The 19,781-nt window shown below is 51.8% G+C and overlaps 1 protein-coding gene across 1 annotated transcript in view; it reads right to left on the bottom strand.

Moving 5' to 3' along the window:
• dync1h1 (dynein, cytoplasmic 1, heavy chain 1) overlaps positions 1-19,781 on the bottom strand; it is a 51,605-nt gene that overhangs the window by 13,281 nt on the left and 18,543 nt on the right. The window contains exons 12-51 of the mRNA XM_084438189.1: positions 18,968-19,108; positions 18,410-18,586; positions 18,029-18,139; positions 17,542-17,661; positions 17,079-17,318; positions 16,749-16,904; positions 16,243-16,356; positions 16,039-16,149; positions 15,609-15,818; positions 15,145-15,291; positions 14,881-15,047; positions 14,528-14,701; positions 13,883-14,234; positions 13,606-13,800; positions 13,099-13,381; positions 12,850-12,950; positions 12,401-12,560; positions 11,144-11,384; positions 10,675-10,858; positions 10,206-10,418; positions 9,379-9,617; positions 9,130-9,286; positions 8,311-8,538; positions 7,835-8,065; positions 7,598-7,738; positions 6,775-7,008; positions 6,323-6,529; positions 5,835-5,956; positions 5,381-5,546; positions 5,066-5,229; positions 4,197-4,326; positions 3,732-3,865; positions 3,423-3,537; positions 3,018-3,179; positions 2,624-2,838; positions 2,087-2,291; positions 1,748-1,921; positions 1,520-1,639; positions 1,294-1,414; positions 716-911 (exon numbers count right to left, since the gene is read on the bottom strand). Coding sequence (XP_084294315.1) covers positions 716-911; positions 1,294-1,414; positions 1,520-1,639; positions 1,748-1,921; positions 2,087-2,291; positions 2,624-2,838; positions 3,018-3,179; positions 3,423-3,537; positions 3,732-3,865; positions 4,197-4,326; positions 5,066-5,229; positions 5,381-5,546; positions 5,835-5,956; positions 6,323-6,529; positions 6,775-7,008; positions 7,598-7,738; positions 7,835-8,065; positions 8,311-8,538; positions 9,130-9,286; positions 9,379-9,617; positions 10,206-10,418; positions 10,675-10,858; positions 11,144-11,384; positions 12,401-12,560; positions 12,850-12,950; positions 13,099-13,381; positions 13,606-13,800; positions 13,883-14,234; positions 14,528-14,701; positions 14,881-15,047; positions 15,145-15,291; positions 15,609-15,818; positions 16,039-16,149; positions 16,243-16,356; positions 16,749-16,904; positions 17,079-17,318; positions 17,542-17,661; positions 18,029-18,139; positions 18,410-18,586; positions 18,968-19,108 — 7,058 coding nt within the window. The remainder of the gene's footprint in view (positions 1-715; positions 912-1,293; positions 1,415-1,519; positions 1,640-1,747; positions 1,922-2,086; positions 2,292-2,623; positions 2,839-3,017; positions 3,180-3,422; positions 3,538-3,731; positions 3,866-4,196; positions 4,327-5,065; positions 5,230-5,380; positions 5,547-5,834; positions 5,957-6,322; positions 6,530-6,774; positions 7,009-7,597; positions 7,739-7,834; positions 8,066-8,310; positions 8,539-9,129; positions 9,287-9,378; positions 9,618-10,205; positions 10,419-10,674; positions 10,859-11,143; positions 11,385-12,400; positions 12,561-12,849; positions 12,951-13,098; positions 13,382-13,605; positions 13,801-13,882; positions 14,235-14,527; positions 14,702-14,880; positions 15,048-15,144; positions 15,292-15,608; positions 15,819-16,038; positions 16,150-16,242; positions 16,357-16,748; positions 16,905-17,078; positions 17,319-17,541; positions 17,662-18,028; positions 18,140-18,409; positions 18,587-18,967; positions 19,109-19,781) is intronic.

A 19,781-nucleotide genomic window follows, 5' to 3' on the forward strand; every position in this document is an offset into this window, starting at 1 on the left:
CATGGGTTCCAAATATGGCTCCGGAGCCACATGTTCCCGACCCATTGGTCTAGACTGATGAGAGAGAGGTTCAGACTAGACTAATCAAACACCTATGGACGGAGATCCCAAGTCGCCATCTGCTGGTCAGATCTGAACAGTGTGCCATAATTACAGGAGGAGAATCAAGCAAGTTAGAATCAGCAGACCGAATCATCCGGTCAACCCATCCTGATTATCTACAAACCCAGCCAATAAACACACAACGCAGTAATCGCAACTGCGAGGTCGATCGATTAATCAATGAATTGGATACGGATCGCCGTCTGTGGATCGCTGAGGCAAGAGGCCTGGCGGAGTCTACCTCATTTCCTCTGAGGAGAAGTTGACTATGCTGCTGATGAAGTTGTCTCTGATAATAACTTGTCTAATCTTTCTCCAGTCACTGGTCTCCTCCCCCAGGAGAAGGCAGATGGACTCTAGGGCCAGCTTGACGGCCGAGGGAGGGTTGGTCATGGAGCGCACCTCCACCAGGTGCTGCTTCTTTATAGAGCTCACCGCTGGGAGGGGGTGGGGGTGATGGGTTGGGAGGTATGGAGGGAGGGGGGGGCGGAGAGATGGAGAGAGGGGTACAGAGGAGGGGAGGGAGGGTAGGGAAGGAGGGAGTGAGAGGGGGAGGGAGAGAAAGAGAAGACACAGTTTAACGGATGAACCATGTGGGCGCGCAAGTGTTCACCTGATCTCGTCAGCCGAGAAGTTGACGATGGTGGGGATGAAGTTCTCCCTCATGATGATGGACCTAATCTGCTTCCAATCGGTGGTGCTCTCGCCCAGCAGCAGACAGATGCTCTCCAGGGCCAGCTTAACGGCCCCGGGGGGGTTGGCCATGGAACGCACCTCCACCAGGTGCTGCTTCTTAATGGACTTCACCGCTGCGCGCCACCACCGCCAACCACGGGGGGGGGGGGGGGCAAGGCCGGGGGGGGAGGAGGAGGAGTGGGAGGGGCCGATAAGTGAGCAGAAGGAGAGGAGAATATTGATAAACCTCAGGAGACTGGAGAGAACCAGGTAAAAAAAACTTGGGAGGAGGAAGAGGAAGAAGAGGAACGACAGATCAGCTGAGAGAACTGAGAGGAGAGGAGAGGAGAAGAGAGAAGAAGAGAGGAGAGTCTCCATTCGCTTTGGTCATCAACAGCAAGTTACAGTAGACACAGTATGACCGACCATCAACAGCTAGCAGATAAGTCGTAGTGAGGATGTTGTAGTTGCATGGTTCTGATGTGACAGCTGTAGCTGACGGTCACAGTGTCATACCGTTCTGGGCCTCGATCACGGCCGGCTCCACCTGGTCCAGGTCCTCCTTGACGCTCAGCTGCTTGTCTTTGATCTTCTCCTGTTGCTTGTACACCGATTCCTGGATCTCCTGGCTCATCACCTACAAAATCACGCAACACCCAGGTGTGAGAGGATAGACCTAGACCTGGGAGGAGTCTAGTGTGTGTGTGTATGTGTGTGTGTGTGTGTGTGCGCTTGTCTGTACCTTCTTCTTCTCCGCCTCCTGCTGGTCCTTGACCATCTTCTTCAGCTTGTCATTGGCTGCGGCGTTCTTCACTTCCAGCTCCTGGCTCTTGATTCGCAGGTCGCGACGCAGCTCCTCCACCTATCAGACGCAGCAGAGGAGTGGGGGGGCGGGGTCAGACAAAAAAATACGCGTGCGCAAAACACCACGGCACGGCAGCGTTCCGGCGGGCGGAGTTTCTGGCGTTACCTGGTCGACGGTCTCCTTGATCTTGCGCAGGCCGACGTTCAGGTGCATCTGCTGCTCCTCCAGCTCGCTGCGTTTCTCGTTGAACAGGTCGGCGTAGTGGTTGATGAAGTCCAGGTAGTGGCGCGGCGTGATCGCCATGGTGCGGCTGCCGCGCTTCGCCAGGCGGTTGTTGGCCTGCGGCGAGAGACGGATCAGAGAGCGTTATCAACCTCTGACCCCACCCCAGTCGAGGTCTGGGAGGAGGGTGATGTTTGCGAACACAGAACCTTATTATCAGCCGTCTCGTCAGTGCTAATAAAGTTTCGGCGAATCAAACTGAACGGGGAAGTGGCGGAGTACCTGGTGCAGCGTCTGGTGGACGAACACGCAGCCGTTGACGATGGCCTCGCGGTGGGTGGGTGGCTGGGGCAGCTTGTCGTAGACGATGGGCATGTAGTCAGGGACCTTGTAGTTGGGCTTCTCCAGGTCCATCTTGCTGGTGAACTCCTTCCCCACCTGGTACAGAGCCTCCGTGGACCAGTCTCCAAACCAGTTCAGCACGCACCTGGTGGGGGGGGGGGCAGGGAATGTCAATATGGAACAGAGTCTCCCATGTGTTTGGAGTGTGTGTGTGTGTGTGTGTTTGGAGTGTGTGTGTGTGTGTGTGTGTGTGTGTGTGTGTGTGTTTGGAGTGTGTGTGTGTGTGTGTGTTTGGAGTGTGTGTGTGTTTGGAGTGGTGTGTGTTTGGAGTGGTGTGTGTTTGGAGTGGTGTGTGTTTGGAGTGGTGTGTGTTTGGAGTGGTGTGTGTTTGGAGTGGTGTGTGTGTGTGTGTGTGTGGAGTGTGTGTTTGGAGTGTGTGTGCGTGTGTGTTTGGAGTGTGTGTGTGTGTGCGCACACCTATTGAACAGTGCAGGGGAGGTGGCGGCACGGTCCTTCAGGCCCTCTGAAGAGGGGTTCATGGTGAAGACCACGTGCAGGTTCCTGATCACCTGGCTGTTGAACCACTTGTAGAGCTCCTCGTGGGTGTCCAGCATCAGGCCCTCCTTCTGGGCCCCCTCCTTGCACTGGGTCATCAGGGTGGCGTACTCGTCGCCCTCGAACAGGCCTGGCACCTGGGGGGGGGGGGGGCGAGGAAGAGGTATATCAGTCAATAGAGCTCTTGTAGTGACATTGAAATTAAACAGTGCAGCCATGTTTCAACACGTGATGAAGCTGTGCGTGTGTGTGTGTGTGTGCGCACGTCTGCCTGTTGTTGCCTATATATATGCCATATAGTGTGAGTGTGTGTTACCTCTCCGTTGGCCAGCAGTGTGTTCATGCGCTCCAGGAAGCCAGAGTCGAGCACGTTGGACTCGTCCATGATGAAGGCGATCTTCTCGTTCTTACAGCCGGAGCGACGCAGCACCGTACGCAGATCCTCGTCGAAGTCCTCGCCCGTGTACTTCCTGTGCACCTGGGAGCCCAAGAGCAACACAGCCTTGTTCAGGACTTTGTCATCTTACATCTTCTGTAAATAGCATAGCAGTAGCACAACATAAAGCCTGTCAAACATGCTAATGTGTTCTGCCTTGTTAATCTCCTGCGTGATTCTCCTACAGCTAGACTACTGTAATGATCAGCCTGTCTGTCGTTCCATCTGTCTGTCTGCCCTTCTGTCTGTCTGCCCTTCTGTCTGTCTGCCCTTCTGTCTGCCCACCTTGATCTGGTAGACACTCAGGCCGTTCATCCAGGCCACGAAGCGAGACAGGGTGGTCTTCCCCGCTCCGCTCACACCGATGAGCAGCAGGTGGCCCTGGGGCTGCCGGAAGATTCTGGAGAGGAGACAGGTGTCGGGCAAGAAGAGTAAGAGAAACATTCTCTATGGGTCCGCTCTCAGAGGACAGTTTAGCACTCTAAAAGTATTGACTAATCTGCCAACTCCTCCAGCTTTTTGTCGCAGGGGCGATTCGTCTTAAGGAGGAGGAGGGGGAAGAGGAGGAGGAGGGGTGCGAGGAAGCTCTCTTACCGGTCGATTCTGAGGACGTGGTCGAGCACCTCGTTGAAGAGCACCAGGGGAACGTCCAGCTCCTCCTCGTAGAAGACCTTCAGCCGGGCCTTCACATAGTCCCTAAGCTCCTCCTGCTCCACTGGGATGTAGTCCTGCAGGGGGACACAGATGGTCAGTCAGTCAGTCAGTCAGTCAGTCTCACTCACTCACTCTTTTTGTTAGTACATCTACTGTATAGAGATCTACCGTTTTGTTTTTGGTGAACTACTTTTGTTTTGTTTAAGTTCCAGACAAAATAAACATTTGGTTTATTTTAAACATCTGCCCCCATGGCCTACTCATGGCCTACATCTGATTATTTTGCTCCCCCACACCCCCCCCCACCACCAATGGCCTAGCTCATCTCTCAACCTACTTTACCACAGACCACACCATCACAATATCCCTACATGACACGTCACACACACCAACACACTGTCAGACCTTGGAGAGCCAGTTGCTGTAGAGGATGGGCCTGGCCAGCCCCTTGTCCTTGTCGATGTTGGGGAAGTGTTTGAGAGCCACCATGTCAATGTTCTCATCAGTCCACCTCCTCTCCTCTCCTTCCACCAGTCTGCAGAGGCACAACAGCAAGTCAGATACAGCGCGCGCGCGCACGCACGCACGCACGCACACACGCACGCACGCACGCACACGTAGAGATGTAACGGTGTGAAAATGTCATATCACGATTATAGTGATCCAAATTATCATGGTTATCAGTATTATTGCGATATTGTAAAATGTGCTTAATTTTCTAAAACTACCGATACACACACACTATAATAATTTCCCCAAGTTTTATATTGAAAACCACAAATAAAATTAGCAGCACTATGCACTTCTTTTGCATTAACATTAAAATAATGCGTCTTTGAGACTGTTGCTATAATAATTTCACCAAGTTTTATATTGAAAACCACAAATAAAATTAGCAGCACTATGCACTTCTTTTGCATTAACATTAAAATAATGCGTCTTTGAGACTGTTGCTAGCTTTGGTTGATGCTGGACAGTATTTAGTGAGTTTTTCAAAAGCGGGGGAATCTAGCACGATTTTAATGATAAAATTATCACGATAAATTTAATCAAATTTAATGACATTTTATCATTATACCGGTTATCGTTACATCCCTACACGCACGTGCACACCATTTGGCAGTTTACATAATGTACCCCTAACTTCACTTTCTACTGAATTTGAACAATGTCTGTGACCTCCCCACATTCCAGCATCTCCCCTCCAACCTCTCCATTCCAACTCTCCCTTACCCCCCCCACCCCCGGCCCCACCCGCCGCCCCACCCCCCCACCTGTCCTGGAAGAGGCGCAGGGCCTCGTGGGCCCAGATGCGGATCAGGCCCTCCACGGGCAGCGTCTCCAGGGGGCGCAGGGCCTCGAATATCCCCCTGACCCAGCGGGTCATCTCTCTGGGAGAGTAGATGTAGTGGGGCTGGGTGTCCTGGGTGAAACGCTCCTGTAGGAGGAGAGACAGAGGGGATGAACAACCAGCTGGGTTGGGGGCTACAGTACCTTTCAGCCCTCAATCCGGTGTCGGCCATTAGGATTCAAGCCCCCTGCAGCAGAGGTTCTTTGGTGTGTGTGTGTATACGCGCGTCGTCTTGTACCTGGGACATGGTGTAGAACTCGACCATGGCGGCGGTCAGTGGCTCGGCGTAGGTGCGCAGGGATGGGATGAGGCGGAGCATGGCCCGGTTGAAGGTTCCGTAGATCTGGGTGAGGGAGGCGGGGCCGGGGTAGTCCACGTACACCACGGGAACGTGGCGCAGGAACCTGGGAGCCGTGGCAACCACAACTCTGAGTCACTGACCGAACAACGAGACACGTTTCTAGTCCTGGTCTGAACGTCTGAACCTGAGGGCTGGTTAGAGCTCTTAGAAGGATCCAGAATGTGTGGATAATTGAAGTCGACAGCTGAAATTCTCCACTCTCAAACAGTCTGCTGCATTCTGGGTTGAGTTTCTGTGTAAACTGGGCCACACTCCAGGACAAGGCCACAGTGTGTCACTGAGAAGGCCAAGCTAAGATCATGGGGGTTTGTGGGATAGGTGAGGGTGGTACCTGTGAGTGAGGGGCTTTCTGCCAGGGTCTGTGGGAGGGTTGCAGGCTCCTACAAACTGGATCCTCTCCAGCTTCACCCAGGTCTGGTCTGAGGTCCGGTAGAACCCACCATGCTCCACCATCTACGCGCGCACGCACACACACGCATACGGGAAGACAGTTTGCATATAAACTTCCAGGATTATACACCAACAATGAGGGTGAGTGTGTGTGTGTGTTTTGAGTTAATGTGTGATTGTCCAGGTGTGTGTACCTGTCCAGGTGTGTGTGTGTGTGTGTGTGTGTGATAGAAAGAAGGAAAACGGCTTGCAAACAGCTGGGCTCCAGTGTCACTGATTTATTGCGTGTGAGTGTGACCTTTTGAGCACCATGTTCTTCATCAAACTAAACATTTTAGTAGCCGTTTTCATTCTTTCTATCTGTTCACCTTCGGCTGTTTCCTCCTACTCGTGTGTGTGTGTGTTTGTTTTCGTCCCGTCCCCCCCCACCTGTCTGAGGAAGGAGATGACCCTCTGTGTCCCGTATTTGTCCATGTCCGGCAGGTTGATCTCGTCACAGAACAGAACCAGCCACTTGCCCAGCTGGACCGGGGCCAGCACCACACCGTTGGGGGTCCTGCGGTACTCGCAGTAGTGGTCAAACGTCTTCAGAAGCAGCTCCGGGGTGGTGGCGCTGGAGAAGTTCAGACCAACCACCTAGGGGAGAGAGAGGGGAGGAGAGAGAGAGGTGGAGGGGGGGAGGGAGGTGGGGTTTAAAAATCTTTGCCCTTCAAACCCCATTACTTCCAAAAAATAATCAATTGGTTGCTGAAGATTTCTTGAAAAATTCAGTTCCTGAGTGTTGATGCTATAATGTTGTCCAGCCTCCAACGGCAGCATGGACACAACAACATTAATGGTGTACGCCAGTGTGTGCCAGGCCGCCAGCCCGGCCCCCTCACCTCCATGTCGGGCAGGGCGCGCAGGGCGCTGAAGAGGGTCATGGTCTTGCCGGAGCCGGGCGGTCCGCACAGCACCAGGGGCTTGTGCTCCGCCAGCCAGGTGTAGAGCAGGGCTTCGTGGCGCACCGTGTCCAGGGTGGGCACCACCACATCGGGGGACGCCACCTTGTGGGTCTCCACCTCGATCTGGGGCACCTTGCCCTGCCAAGACTGCCACTCGCCGGAGATGCACACCTGCAGGGAGGGGGGCAGTTTCAGTCCAGTTGCAGTGTACTTTATTCGTATCCGTAGGTAGATTTGGTTTGCAGTAGAGTCATCCATACAACAAACAGACAGTAGACAAACATAATAGTAAAAGTAGAAGTAAAATCATCACTAAAACCCCTATAACCAAAAGATCGTCAGTGCAACGTTGCTACGACTTGTTCAACTGAGTGAGGGCTGCTGGGACAAAGCTAGTTTTATGACAGGAGGAGAGAAGAGTATGTGAGAAGTCGTCAGAGACGTCAGATTCTATCCAGACACTTGAAAATTGGGGCTACAAATGTAAAACAATTCGGTTTTTTTGCTACATAGAATGTATAGAGGCCTCTGTGAATGTGAGGGGTGTGTGTGCAGATGCAAGCAGTGAAAGGTCACAGAAAGTACATAACAGATCAGGAACAAAACCAAGGACGCTCACACACTAATGGAGATCACATCTATAAGGTGAATGTAACACTCTTCATGATCACAAATCAAACGGATGAGCTTTGCGATGTCAGCTAAAATTCAGTTAAATTCTAATTATTGGCTCGTTTGTGTGCAGAGGGGAGGGGCTTACCTCGTAGTCGATGATCGGCACGTTGGGTGCGGAGGGGAGCGGCAAGGTGGTGATGCGGCGGATGTACTCGCCAAGCTCCGCCCTCATCTTGAGACGTCCGTCCCCAGAAAAGGACCAGAGCACGGCGTAGATCAGGTACTTCTGGAGGCCGGGGAGGACAGAACAGGACAGGTCAGCAGGGTGTGTGTGTGTGTGTGTGTGAGAGAGAGAGAGAGTGTGAGTGAGTGCGTGTCGGACCTGCATGTATCTCTCCAGCTGGTCTATGGGCATGGGGAAGTCAGGGTGGTTATTGTTGTAGAGGGCCACGTTCCTGCAGGCCTGGTGCAGCATGGAGAACAGCGAGCCCATGCAGCGCAGCCGTGTGAAGTCCATGATGTGCTCCATCTTGGAGGCGTGCTCCAGCGCCTTGATCACCAGCCCCGTGGAGGTGAAGTAGGGCTGCAAGATGGCCGCCGAGTCACGCTGGATCTGAGGGGAGGCAGAGAACATACAAAACAATCAATTTCGTAGTACTAACAAGCGTCCATTTGAAACATTGAACGATCGAAAACTGGAGTTTAAGATTAAACAGGTCAAATCTGACTGAAAGGCTTCAACATCTTAGCGTCTCGTCTCCTCTGTTGGAACCCGGCCACAGATCAACAAGGCCTACGAGAGGAGTTTTCAGAGGTCATTTTCAGACCAGCCAATCAGGGTGGAGTACTAGAGGTCACCTGCAGCATGGGGGAGGCGGTCTCTTCCCCCTCGTCCTCCGTCCCCTTCCTCATGCGGCCAGCCTCGTCCTCGCCCTCGTCCAATGGGATGCTGCGCAGGCGGGCCAGGAAGTGATTGAACACCATGTCCGTGCTGAGCACGTCTTCGCTGAACCAGACCATGCCGCAACGTGACACCGTGGCAAGAGTGGCGTACTTCAGGTCCTGCACCTCAAACATCACACGCACCTATGGGTGGAGGGGGGGGGGTGTAGTTAAACAAGAGTCCACTACAGACTCACAGACAGGGACATGGACTTAGCTTGAGACTTAAATACAGACTCAAGAATGAATATAAGCAGGGGTGAAAATTCACTTTTTGGCTCACGGTGAGTCACCTGCCAAGGGGACTGTAGATGAAAAAATCTACCGGCCAAGTATATATATTTTTCAGATAGCCTTCCGAAATCTAGTCACCAATTGGACATTTTACCTGCATTTGGCTGGTGGCAGGTGTTAATTTTCAGCCCTGAATATAAGTGATCTATGGTTTTGGCATGATGAACTGGCACAAGACTAAATGGTATATGATGTGAAGCTCTGGTCGTAGTAAGGGAGACTAACTGGTATATGATGTGAAGCTCTGGTCGTAGTAAGGGAGACTAAGTGGTATATGATGTGAAGCTCTGGTCGTAGTAAGGGAGACTAAGTGGTATATGATGTGAAGCTCTGGTCGTAGTAAGGGAGACTAACTGGTATATGATGTGAAGCTCTGGTCGTAGTAAGGGAGACTAAGTGGTATATGATGTGAAGCTCTGGTAGTAGCATGGGAGACCTTACGTTTGGAGGGAGGCTGAGACGCTCTCCGTTGGGCAGGGTGAGCAGCTTGTTGTCGTCCAGGACAGAGTTGAGGTTCTCCACCCACTCTGGGTCCACGTCTCCGTCGAAGATGATCCACTGGCGCTTTTGCAGCTCGCCGCGCACATTGTCGATGATCCTAGAGGACACAGACCAATCAGTGCCCTACAGATGGAGGTGTGTGTGTGTGTGTGTGAGAGAGAGGGAGAGAGCATATGCGTGTGTCCTTACTTCCTGAGGATGTGTGTGAAGAGACCGTCGGTCCACTCGCGTGTGTTGGGGTCCAGTGTCCCGTAGAGGTGGTCCTTACTGATGGCCTTGGGGTCGATGATGTGAGCAACCCCCTCCAGGCCCTCCAGCCTCTCCAGGGCCTTCAGCAGCACCCTCCAGGCCATCGTCTTCCCGCTGCCGGAGGGACCCACCATCATCAGGCCATGGTTGATCTGGGTGATCTGGTACAGCTGCAGCACCTAGGGGGCGCGAGAGGAGAGGGGGTTATATAGTGTTTTCCCTACCGCTGCCCTGGAGGGGCGGCCCCCCCAACGGAACCTCCCGCCTCTCCTGAAAGTGGGATGGTGGCACAGACTCGCATAAAAACCTGGCGTGCGAAATAGCCAAGCAGATACTTGATAAAAACAAAAATGCAATGCCAAAAATAGATTACTTTTAGATCGGCAGCCTGTTTAGCATAAGTCAATAGTTTAACATTGCTAAAACTGGCATCGCTGCTAATGGACATTTTGGTGGTGGACAGGACTAACATTAGCTAGGCTATGTGAAATCTGGACAAATGTCTTCAGTTTCGAGTTGAGCGCAGTGTTTAGAGACTGACTTGTGAGTCTAAGTATAAACTAGTCCATGTATAGTTTAATAAACTAGTTTGTATATACTGTATAATATAGTACAGACAGGCTTGGGTTGAGCTCCGAGTGGTGGGTAGGAGTGGTAGCTGTGTCAGAAAACCTTTAGACATCAGCCATCCACAGCTTTGGATGAAACCACAGAAGCGACGCTCTCCCGTCTGAAGCTGAAGGTGAAAACGGAGAGCAGGCGCGTACCTTCTCCACCCACATGCTGCCCACGTCGTCGCCGTCTCCGTAGGTCAGGTACATCTCGGCGCACACCTTCTTCAGCTCCTCCCTCAGCGCCGTCATCTCGCCGCGCATGTACTGCACGCCGGGGAACACGTCGGACAGCAGGGAGAACAGCAAGGGGATGTCCTCCGCCACCAGCTTGGGGACCATGGTCTCACACACGCTCTGGATCAGGATCTGGAGATGGAGGGGGGGGGGGGGAGAAAAGGGATGCATGTTAGGGTGATGGGTAATTTGGAGTAACATTAGGAATAGAAAAATTATCTTCCACTAGGTTCCTCCAGGTTCCCAACATTCTGATTCTCTGTCAAAGTTCTTTTCTCAAAGTTCTTTTCAAGTCCCCCATCTATACCATCCAGGTTATCTACTGTCCAGATTCCCTATTGTTCAGGTTCCCTACTGCTCAGGTTTTCTACCGTTCCAGTTCCCTCACCTCCTGTTCCGGCAGGTTCTCTGCAATCTCGTTCTCGTCCACGTTCTCCCCGCGCTCCCTCTTCTCCCTCTTGATCTTCTGGATGCGCTCTCGCTTGACGTTGCCGGCGCTGACCAGCACGCTCTTCAGCGCTCGCAGGCCGAAGTCGTAGTGGCTCTGAGATGACAGCTGTTCGTCACACAGTCTGAGGGGTTGAGACAGGGGAGGGGACAACCTTACCACACAGTAATATCACAGCACAACTGTCACTGAATGAAGAGTGGATGCAGGTAAGCTAAGACACACTCATCTTTCCATCAGAGCTCATCTTTCCCCCACTGACTTCCAGTAGACTCATTAAAGAACCATCTAATTAAGTTGTCAGCTTCTGCTCCGACTTGCTCTGCTCCTCTATCTGCTCCATCTATCCTGAGCGTCCCAGCCCTTTGACGTCAGACCCTAACGGCCATCAGCCCCCATGGTGACGTACTTGAAGAAGGGCACGATCTTCTTGGCGAGGATCTCGGCGGTGCGGAAGCCCTGTGAGTAGAGCATGACCTGGGAGATGAGCTGGCGGTCGGGCTTGGTCATGGCCAGGCACCTGAACAGCTTCTTCAGGTTGTCGGGCAGGTTGGAGCGGCCGGCGTAGCCGGGGTTCATGGTGATGAATATGGCCATGTCCGGGCTCACCTTCACCTGCTTGTTCAGCAGCTCACAGGTGATGGGAGCGCCTGGGGGGAGGGCGAGACACACGGGTCAGGTCGCTGTGTGTGTGTGTGTGAGAGAGTGAGATGGTTTGAGTTGCTGTACTAGACAAGTGTGTACTAGGTAGTGTTCACAATGGGTAATATGTAGACTAGGCAGAGGTATGTATACCAATTATTATCACTTATTAACTGATGAATAGGCCCTCCAAATATTATTCTGTATATATCAGATTCAGTAGACTTCATACTTCAGTATACCATTCGGACCAATGCCAAGTGAGGAAAAAAAAAAAAAAAGTTGTTTTTTGTTGTGCAATTGTTTTCCGTGACTTTTATTTTGGAATTCCTTGAAAGAAAGCTACCGGACAAGTTTCGTTTCTGCTTGAGGGGCAACTAGTAGTGTTCTCTATCCTAATTTTAAACCGCAAAATATCCAAACTACAGCTGATCAGAGATTTCGTTAACAAGTGATTAGCTTTGGAGATATTTGGGCTGTATGAAAAAACGCTGTATGAGGAGATCCTGGGAGAAAACTTGTGCAATTGGAATGGATGTTGGACGCTGTTGACATGACGTTTACGTTATTCAACTGGAGATCAAGCAACGTTACATCCAACAGGATCTGTAGGATTTCGTCTGCTGTGGTTAGTCACTATTTCACATTCTGAATTGAATGACCCACCACTACTCTATAACATTTAGCTTGTAGCATCCAAGTTTGTACTTATATCTATGCCAAGCTAACCAGTTAGTATTATCCAATAAGGTTTATTCTAGCCTGAACATCAAACGCAGTCATTCCCCCCCCCCCCCCTTTTTGGGAAAACTCCCCGGATCTGCACGATTCATGTGAATGACCCAATTGACCAAAAAAACGGCGATTGTAGCTGAAAGGCGACTAGTTTGCAGGTATGTAGTATGCAGAGGTAGGTATACTGGACAGTGTGTACTAGGTAGTATGTCGGCGAGGAACAAATGTATAATAGGTAGTATGTCTGCAAGGAACTAGTATGTATACTAGGTAGTGTGCCAGGACGTACTGCGGTCTCTGTTGACGTTGCTGTGCTCTCTCAGGGCCACCTGGATGTACTGGACCTGCTGGGAGACGGCCGACAGCATCCTCTCCTCCAGACGGTTGAACTCGTCAAAGCAGCCCCAGGCGCCCACCTGACACAGCCCCACGAAGATACGACCCATGGCCTACAGGACAGGACGACAAGAGCAAGAAGACACACACACAAACTTTCAATACAGGTTTTTTTTCCCCAATACATAATTTCTCCCCCCTGTATTGACATCTGTACGTTTCAGAACACTAGCACGTCTGTGGATGTGGTTTTACTGCTGATATCAGATGGTGTTTTCTGGCTAATGCATCTGTGCTTGGTTGAAGCCATGTTCTATCAGGTGTGAAGCCATGTTTTAGGTATGGGTGTCTGGCTGATGTTGCAGGTGTGTGTGTGTGGTATGTCAGGGGTGTGTACTGTACCTGGAAGTCAAAGGTCTCGTCACAGTTGAAGACCAGGACGAAGCGTCCTAGTTGGTGGCCCAGAGCCTTCACAGACTCAGTCTTCCCTGTACCGGCCGGACCTGAACAACACCACCACCATCATCATCAGAATCACTAACAACATTTATCAGTCTCTACAGAGAGATAGAAAGTGAGTTAATGGGTGACTTTTCTGTGCGTCTCTTCATGTGCGTGTGTGTGCGCATGCGTGTAGTCCCTGCTCCCTACCGAAGGGGGATCCCCCAAGCCGTGCCTCCAGAGCCTGGGTCATGGTGAGGTAGCAGCGGTCGGTCAGGGGGGTCTGCACCAGCTTGTCCTGCACCCCCAGGTACTCAAAGCCGTAGTTGAACTTGGCGTTGGCCATCTGGATGGACAGCTGCTGCAGCACATCCGTCTGCTTGGGGTCGAAGTAGAACCGCATCTGGCTCAGCCACTCGAAGGACTTGGGGTTGTCGATCTTGTTCTTGATCAAAGCTCGGGTCACGTCCCGCTGGTGGACCAACTCTGTGATCTGAGAAGGGACGCAAGCATGGTTAGAACCGGTTAGAACCTAGACTTCATTGGTTAGGGGTTTCAATCTAAAACACAATCAAGCACAATTTTTGATGTGAAAAATGAATTGAATCAATACATCTTGATTGGCTCTCTGCCGTACCAGGTACACATTTAGTGATCAAATAAAGCCAAACCGATCAATAAATCATTTCAATAAACAAATCGATGGAATTGCAGTACCAGGTGTTCCAGTTTCCTCCTGCGGAGCGGTGGCTGTTCCATTAGCACGGTGTCGGCCAGCACGTTCAGGGTCGCCTCCACGTTTCTCTGCACCAGCTGCATGGGCGCCGTGTCGCTGCCGCCAGAGATGGTAGTCAGGGCTGCCTCCACGTTCTCGGACCAGGCGATCTGGGCCGACAGCACCACCAGCTGGGCCTGGGAGGGGGGGCCGGAGGAACACACGTTTACATCTGCCTTTCCTAACTTCTATATTTACGCAAAAGCATTGCAGATCTACCTGGTAGCGGTCGATCCAGTCGATGTAGGCGGCCAGGTCGATGGTTCCTTTGTTGAAGGCCGTGACCTCTGTGACGGACTCGGCCAGCAGCTTGGCGAGGGTCACCCTCATCTCCTTCTCCACCAGGGTCAGCCACTCGTTGATCTTGGGGTGCTTGGTGATGGAGACGGGCGTCTTGTACAGGATCTCCTCACCCTCGCGGGACGAGATGCCCAGCACCTCCGTGTTGTCCTCGTTCAGCATGATGGAGGCCACGCCGGCGAACATCTTCTTGAAGTGCTTCTGCAGCTTGGGCACGTTCTTGCTGTTGCCGATGATCTCCAGCAGGTCCTCGTCTCCCACGAAGTAGAACCTAGAGACGAGGGGAGGGATGAATGACCTTGACAGTTGTGTGTGTTTTACCTGGGGAAGGAGGACCCCTCCTCTGTGTGTGTGTTTTACCTGGGGAAGGAGGACCCCTCCTCTGTGTGTGTGTGTGTGTTTTACCTGGGGAAGGAGGACCTCTCTCTCTCCAGGTATGTTTGCATGTGTGTGAGAGCCATACCTTGGAAAGGAGGACCTTTCAAATAACTGTGTGTTACCTGAGGAAGGAGGACCTCTCTTTGTGTGTGTGTGTGTGTGTGTGTGTGTGTGTGTGTATTTTACCTGGGGAAGGAGGACCTCTCTCTCTCCAGGTACTCTCCCAGGGCCTTCTGGATCTTGCCCAGCAGGTCGGCCAGCCTCTCCAGCGACCTCTGGACCCCCTGGATGTTCAACACATCCATCACCAGCGGAGACTTGGTCACCTTCTTCATCAGGGCCAGGAACTCTGTACTGATGCTGCAGGACGAAGAGAGGGATAGAGAGAGACCAGATGAGTGATGTTATTAGATCTTCATTAATTTGCCATTCCATAACCTTTATCAGTGTCTCCTCCTTACCTAAGGAGAACACCTACCAACTACCTCACCATCACTATCTAATAGATGTCCACTCCAGCCCCAGGGGCCTCCTCTTACCTGGAGAACCTCTGCGTCTCGACGGGCAGCAGGTGTTTGATGTCGGCGCTGCCGGTGAAGATGCCCTCCAGGTACACCCAGCGTCGCTGCACGTCGATCCACACGTCGAACAGCGCCATGATGCGGTTCAGCTTGTCCTCCCAGCTCAGGGCGTCCTCCTCAAACACCTGGGTGGTGGAGAGAGGGGAGGCCGTTACTACTGTGGGCTCAGTGTGTGTATTAAAGTGCACCTGTGTATGCGTGTGTGTGTGTGATTCCGCCTACCTTGTAGTAAGGCGACAGCTTCATGGCTGACACGCTGTTGATGTGCTCCTTGACCTTGTTGAAGAGGTCGTCCCAGCCGCGGATCAGACGGCACTTGTTCTGGTAGTTGATCAGGTCCAGCTCGTACGCGTTCCACACCTCGCGGATCTACAAAGCCGCGGAGAACAGAGGTATTCAAGTCAGACCACAAAGAACTTCTCAAAAACGTTTCATAAGAGTACAACTGCTTTGTTGGGTGACTTGTGAAGACTCCTCAGGGCCCATCTCCCCTTGGTAAATCAGCAGAATGTCCCCAACTATGAAATTATAACTGACTGCTACTTGTCTATAACTGGTTATGTGGTATAGTGGTAGTATAATCATATGTCCACCTCTTTGAGGCCAGGCTAACATCTCTAATTGATCTTATCTCGAAAGATGACACTGGCTATTTGCAGTATATTTAGATATATGTTGCAGTTGACCTGTTTGAGGAACTCCTCCAGGGCCATCTCTCCCTGAGCCACCAGCAGGACGTCTTTCACCACCATCTCATTCTTCTGCAGGTCCACGTCCCAAACCTGGCCCAGCGTCAGCTCCGACAGGACCCAGTTCACGTGCAGACGCTTCATCAGCTGCTTCCAGTGGCGGTCTTTCAGAGCCTCTGACTTCAGCTCGATCACCAGCATGTTGATCTGACAGGCCGGAAGAGAGCCAGGCGGGTCAGAGGCAATGTCTCAGTTCGGGCAGTGAGTATATAGAGCTGTTTGCCTGATGAGAGTTTTAAGCGGTGTGAGGCTTTTTCTTGGTTTGAGGAGCTTTTCAGTGTTGAGGCCGAGGAAAAGGGGGAGAGGGATGGAAGGAGGGAGGGAGAGAGAGAGAGAGAGAGAGAGAGAGAGAGAGAGAGAGACTCACCTTCATGTACCCCTTCAGCAGTCTCTGGACATACTCATAGGAGGCGTACTGCCTCAGCCTGGCTGGGAAGTTCTTCAGCTGGTTCAGCAGGCCGTCCAGACTCTGCCGCAACTACACACACACACACACACACACACGGATTGGTGGATGTTTTTGTCGTCTCGTGCGGCTGGTGGAAGTGACTGGTTTGTATGCATGTGTTACCTTGCGAGGCTGGACTGACACCCAGGTCTGCTCCTTCATCTGGTCGATCTGCTCCCACACCTTGGACAGCTCGGACCACACCCCCTTCAGGTCCTGCAGCTCTTCAAGCGCCACCTACAGGGCAAGAGAGAGATGTACACACATGCATGTCAGAACAGATGTACTCACTCTGGCCAGGACCCAAGGCTTGGTTCACTTGAGACTGGCAGTGACTGAAGATGACTTATTGTGCTAAAATCCTGCCTGAGTATCTGCACCCCCTAAGACTAATATTTCCTGTCTGAGGTGTTGTAAGCATACCTGCACCCTCTAAGAAGACTAGTACTTCCTGTGTGAGGTGTTGTAAGCACACCTGCACCCTCTAAGAAGACTAGTACTTCCTGTGTGAGGTGTTGTAAGCATACCTGCACCCTCCAAGAAGACTAGTACTTCCTGTGAGGTGTTGTAAGCATACCTGCACCCTCTAAGACGACTAGTACTTCCTGTGTGAGGTGTTGTAAGCATACCTGCACCCTCTCCTCGCTGCCACTGAGCAGTCCGGTGTCTGTGAGCTCCAGGGCCTCCTTGGCACGGGCGCACTTCTCCCGGTCATCCTTCAGACGGCCAAACTTCCCCTCGTAGATGGTGAGGGACTGGAGGGCCTCCTCTGGACGCAGGCTCCCCTAGAGGACGGGAAGGCAAATGGGAATTAAGACCTCCAGTTAAACATTAAGTCAGTAAAATGTTAATCAGTTCCGTTAAACACCTGAATAAAAACCCATAGGAAATAACTACTAAAATAAAACGAAAAGATCAGGTCATAAGCAGATGGATATTGACAGATGGATGTCTCTTACAGCGACTGGTTTGGTCTTCTCCCAGTCAGTGAGCAGATCGGTGGTCCGGTTCTCGACAGCGCGGTCTTCCTGGACGATCTTCATCTGCAGGTTAGCCACCTGCTGCTGGATGGCGGTGTCCTTCCTCTTCATGATGTCACTGAAGGCGCCCCACTCGCCCTCGATATTGTCGATGTAGAGCCAGGAGGGGGGGAACTGGAACCGCTGCTTCTCCAGCAGGCGCTGGCCGTTACGGAACAGCTGGAGGACACAGAACACACAAGTCAGAAGAACATCGCAGAACACGGTCAGAAGCTGGAGAACCTCAATTTTCCCATTCATGGGACAATGTCTGGCGCCTCCTCCGTGTCTGGTGTGTGTCCGCACGCTTGTGTGTGTGTATGTATATATATATATATATATATATATATATACACACACATATATATATATATATATATATGTATGTGTGTATAGTACTTACGTCCACGTTCTTCTCAAACTGCTTGATCTTGCGTTTGAGTGTCTGGACGTAGGTGATGAAGGTGACGGCATCGGAGGTGCTGGCCGTGTCCACAGAGTGCTGCTCCAGCTCTTGGCGAGACTGAAGGATGGAGGAGGAAGATCAGACAGGGGGAGGAAGAGGAGGAGAAAGGGGGTTAGATAGAGGAGAAGTGGAAAATGAGATGCTGCATCTCAAGGGGCTATCCTTTCAATACATTCAAATTCAAGTGAGCCCCAAAGACAATAGATGCTGTATTGTAGATGTTATCTATGCTGTAACTGTGCCACTTTACCGTTAAAGACCAGGGTACATCTCTAGAACAATTTAAGTACAGGTGATCCTGATAATGTAAGTACAGGTGATTCTAATGATAGCAATGTAAGTACAGTTGATTCTGATGATAATGCAAGTACAGGTGATTCTGATTATAACAGATCAGAGACGGCAGTTTGAGAAGGTTGGTTACCTTGGAGATCTGAGAGTGGAAGTCCTGCATGTTCTGCCCCAGCATCTGACCGAACCTGCTGAGCACCTCCTTGTGCCAGGAGTCGTACTTCAGGTTCACCTTGGACTGGACCTGGAGAGAAACGCACATCATGGAGACTTAGAGAGGACAGGAGGAGAGGGAGTACGGAACGATGTGGGGGAGGGGGAGAGAGAGAGAGAGAGAGAGAGAGAGAGAGAGAGAGAGAGGGGAAAGCAGAGGAGGGTATAAGAGGGAGATGGAGATGAAAGAGGAGGAGAAAGGAGGAAGTGGAGCAGGAGAGGATTGGGATGGGGAGAGGGAGAAGATTGAAGGGGGTGAGGAGGAGTAGGGAGAGTGAGAAGGAGAGGGGGCAGCCGTTACCTTGCCGTAGTCGATGACCACGGGTCCGAACTCCTTGCGTGTCTCTGCGTTGTCGAAGGTTCCCCTGGCCTTCCTGATCTGGACCAGCAGAGCCTGCCACTTGGTCAGGTCCTCCCCCAGGCGGTTGTAGATGTTCTCAGCCTGCATGTCCCACAGACACTGGTACTGCAGCCACACCTGCAGACATAGACAGGAGAGGTACATGGTAGGTAGGTAGGTAGGTAGGTACTATATTGATCCCCAGGGGGGAAACTGCAGAAATGGTCATCTTCTACACCATGTGGGAGATAAATACCGGCATGTACACCTGTATAAATGAAGTATTCAGTACTGTACTGCTTATTAGTCAGTGTCACACAAGTCAAAGTATGGGCTGTTCCCAAAAACGAAACCCCACTCCCCCCACACACACCCACCTCTTCAGGTAGACTCAAGGACACTAAACGGATTTGAGATGGCATTTCCACCCAGGTCTAGTCAGTATACAGCAACACCATCAGATGACTAAAGCCGCTACAGCCAGTATCCAGCCACTAAGGCAGGCCTCTCTGTTCTTACCTTGACGTACTGCTCCACCTCATTGACGTTGTCCTTGACGGCGTTGTAGGCCTCCTCCAGAGCAGCGGGGCCATCGGGCATCCTGGTCAGAGCGTTCCTGTAGAACTTCTCCTCCTCCGACAGCTCGTAGTGGACGCCCACCTGGTGCAGCATAGCAGGGGTTAAACTAACTTTAAAAAGCTGGAAGAGTACCAAAGACCATCTACCAGGCTATACTCAAACCCAGTACAGCACGGCAGGCTTGTCTGATTGCTTTTCAGCACCTTCAAGCTTTGGGCGTAGTACGAGTTCTGCAGTAGACCCTCTGGCAGAACTATACCACCTCTCTCACGTTCCTAGCTGACTGGTATTTCTTTCAAATTAGGGGGATAGATGATGTAAGAAACCCCTCTACAGGTCAGTTCCTATGTGTAGCAGCAGCAGTAGCTGGTATCGATGACTCTGGATACAGGATAGTGACAGGATGACCTAGCTGCAGTGGTCCGTACCTAGTATCTGACTCTGGATGCAGGGTCAGTGGTCTATAGCTGGTATCTCTGACTCTGGATGCAAGGTCAGTGGTCTGTACCTGGTATCTCTGGCTCTGGATGCAGGGTCAGTGGTCTGTACCTGGTATCTCTGACTCTGGATGCAAGGTCAGTGGTCTGTACCTGGTATCTCTGACTCTGGATGCAAGGTCAGTGGTCTATAGCTGGTATCTCTGACTCTGGATGCAAGGTCAGTGGTCTGTACCTGGTATCTCTGGCTCTGGATGCAGGGTCAGTGGTCCGTACCTGGTATCTCTGGCTCTGGATGCAGGGTCAGTGGTCTGTAC

This window comes from Borostomias antarcticus (assembly GCF_949987555.1).
Source record: "Borostomias antarcticus genome assembly, chromosome: 5".
NCBI classification, from domain to species: Eukaryota; Metazoa; Chordata; class Actinopteri; order Stomiiformes; family Stomiidae; genus Borostomias; species Borostomias antarcticus.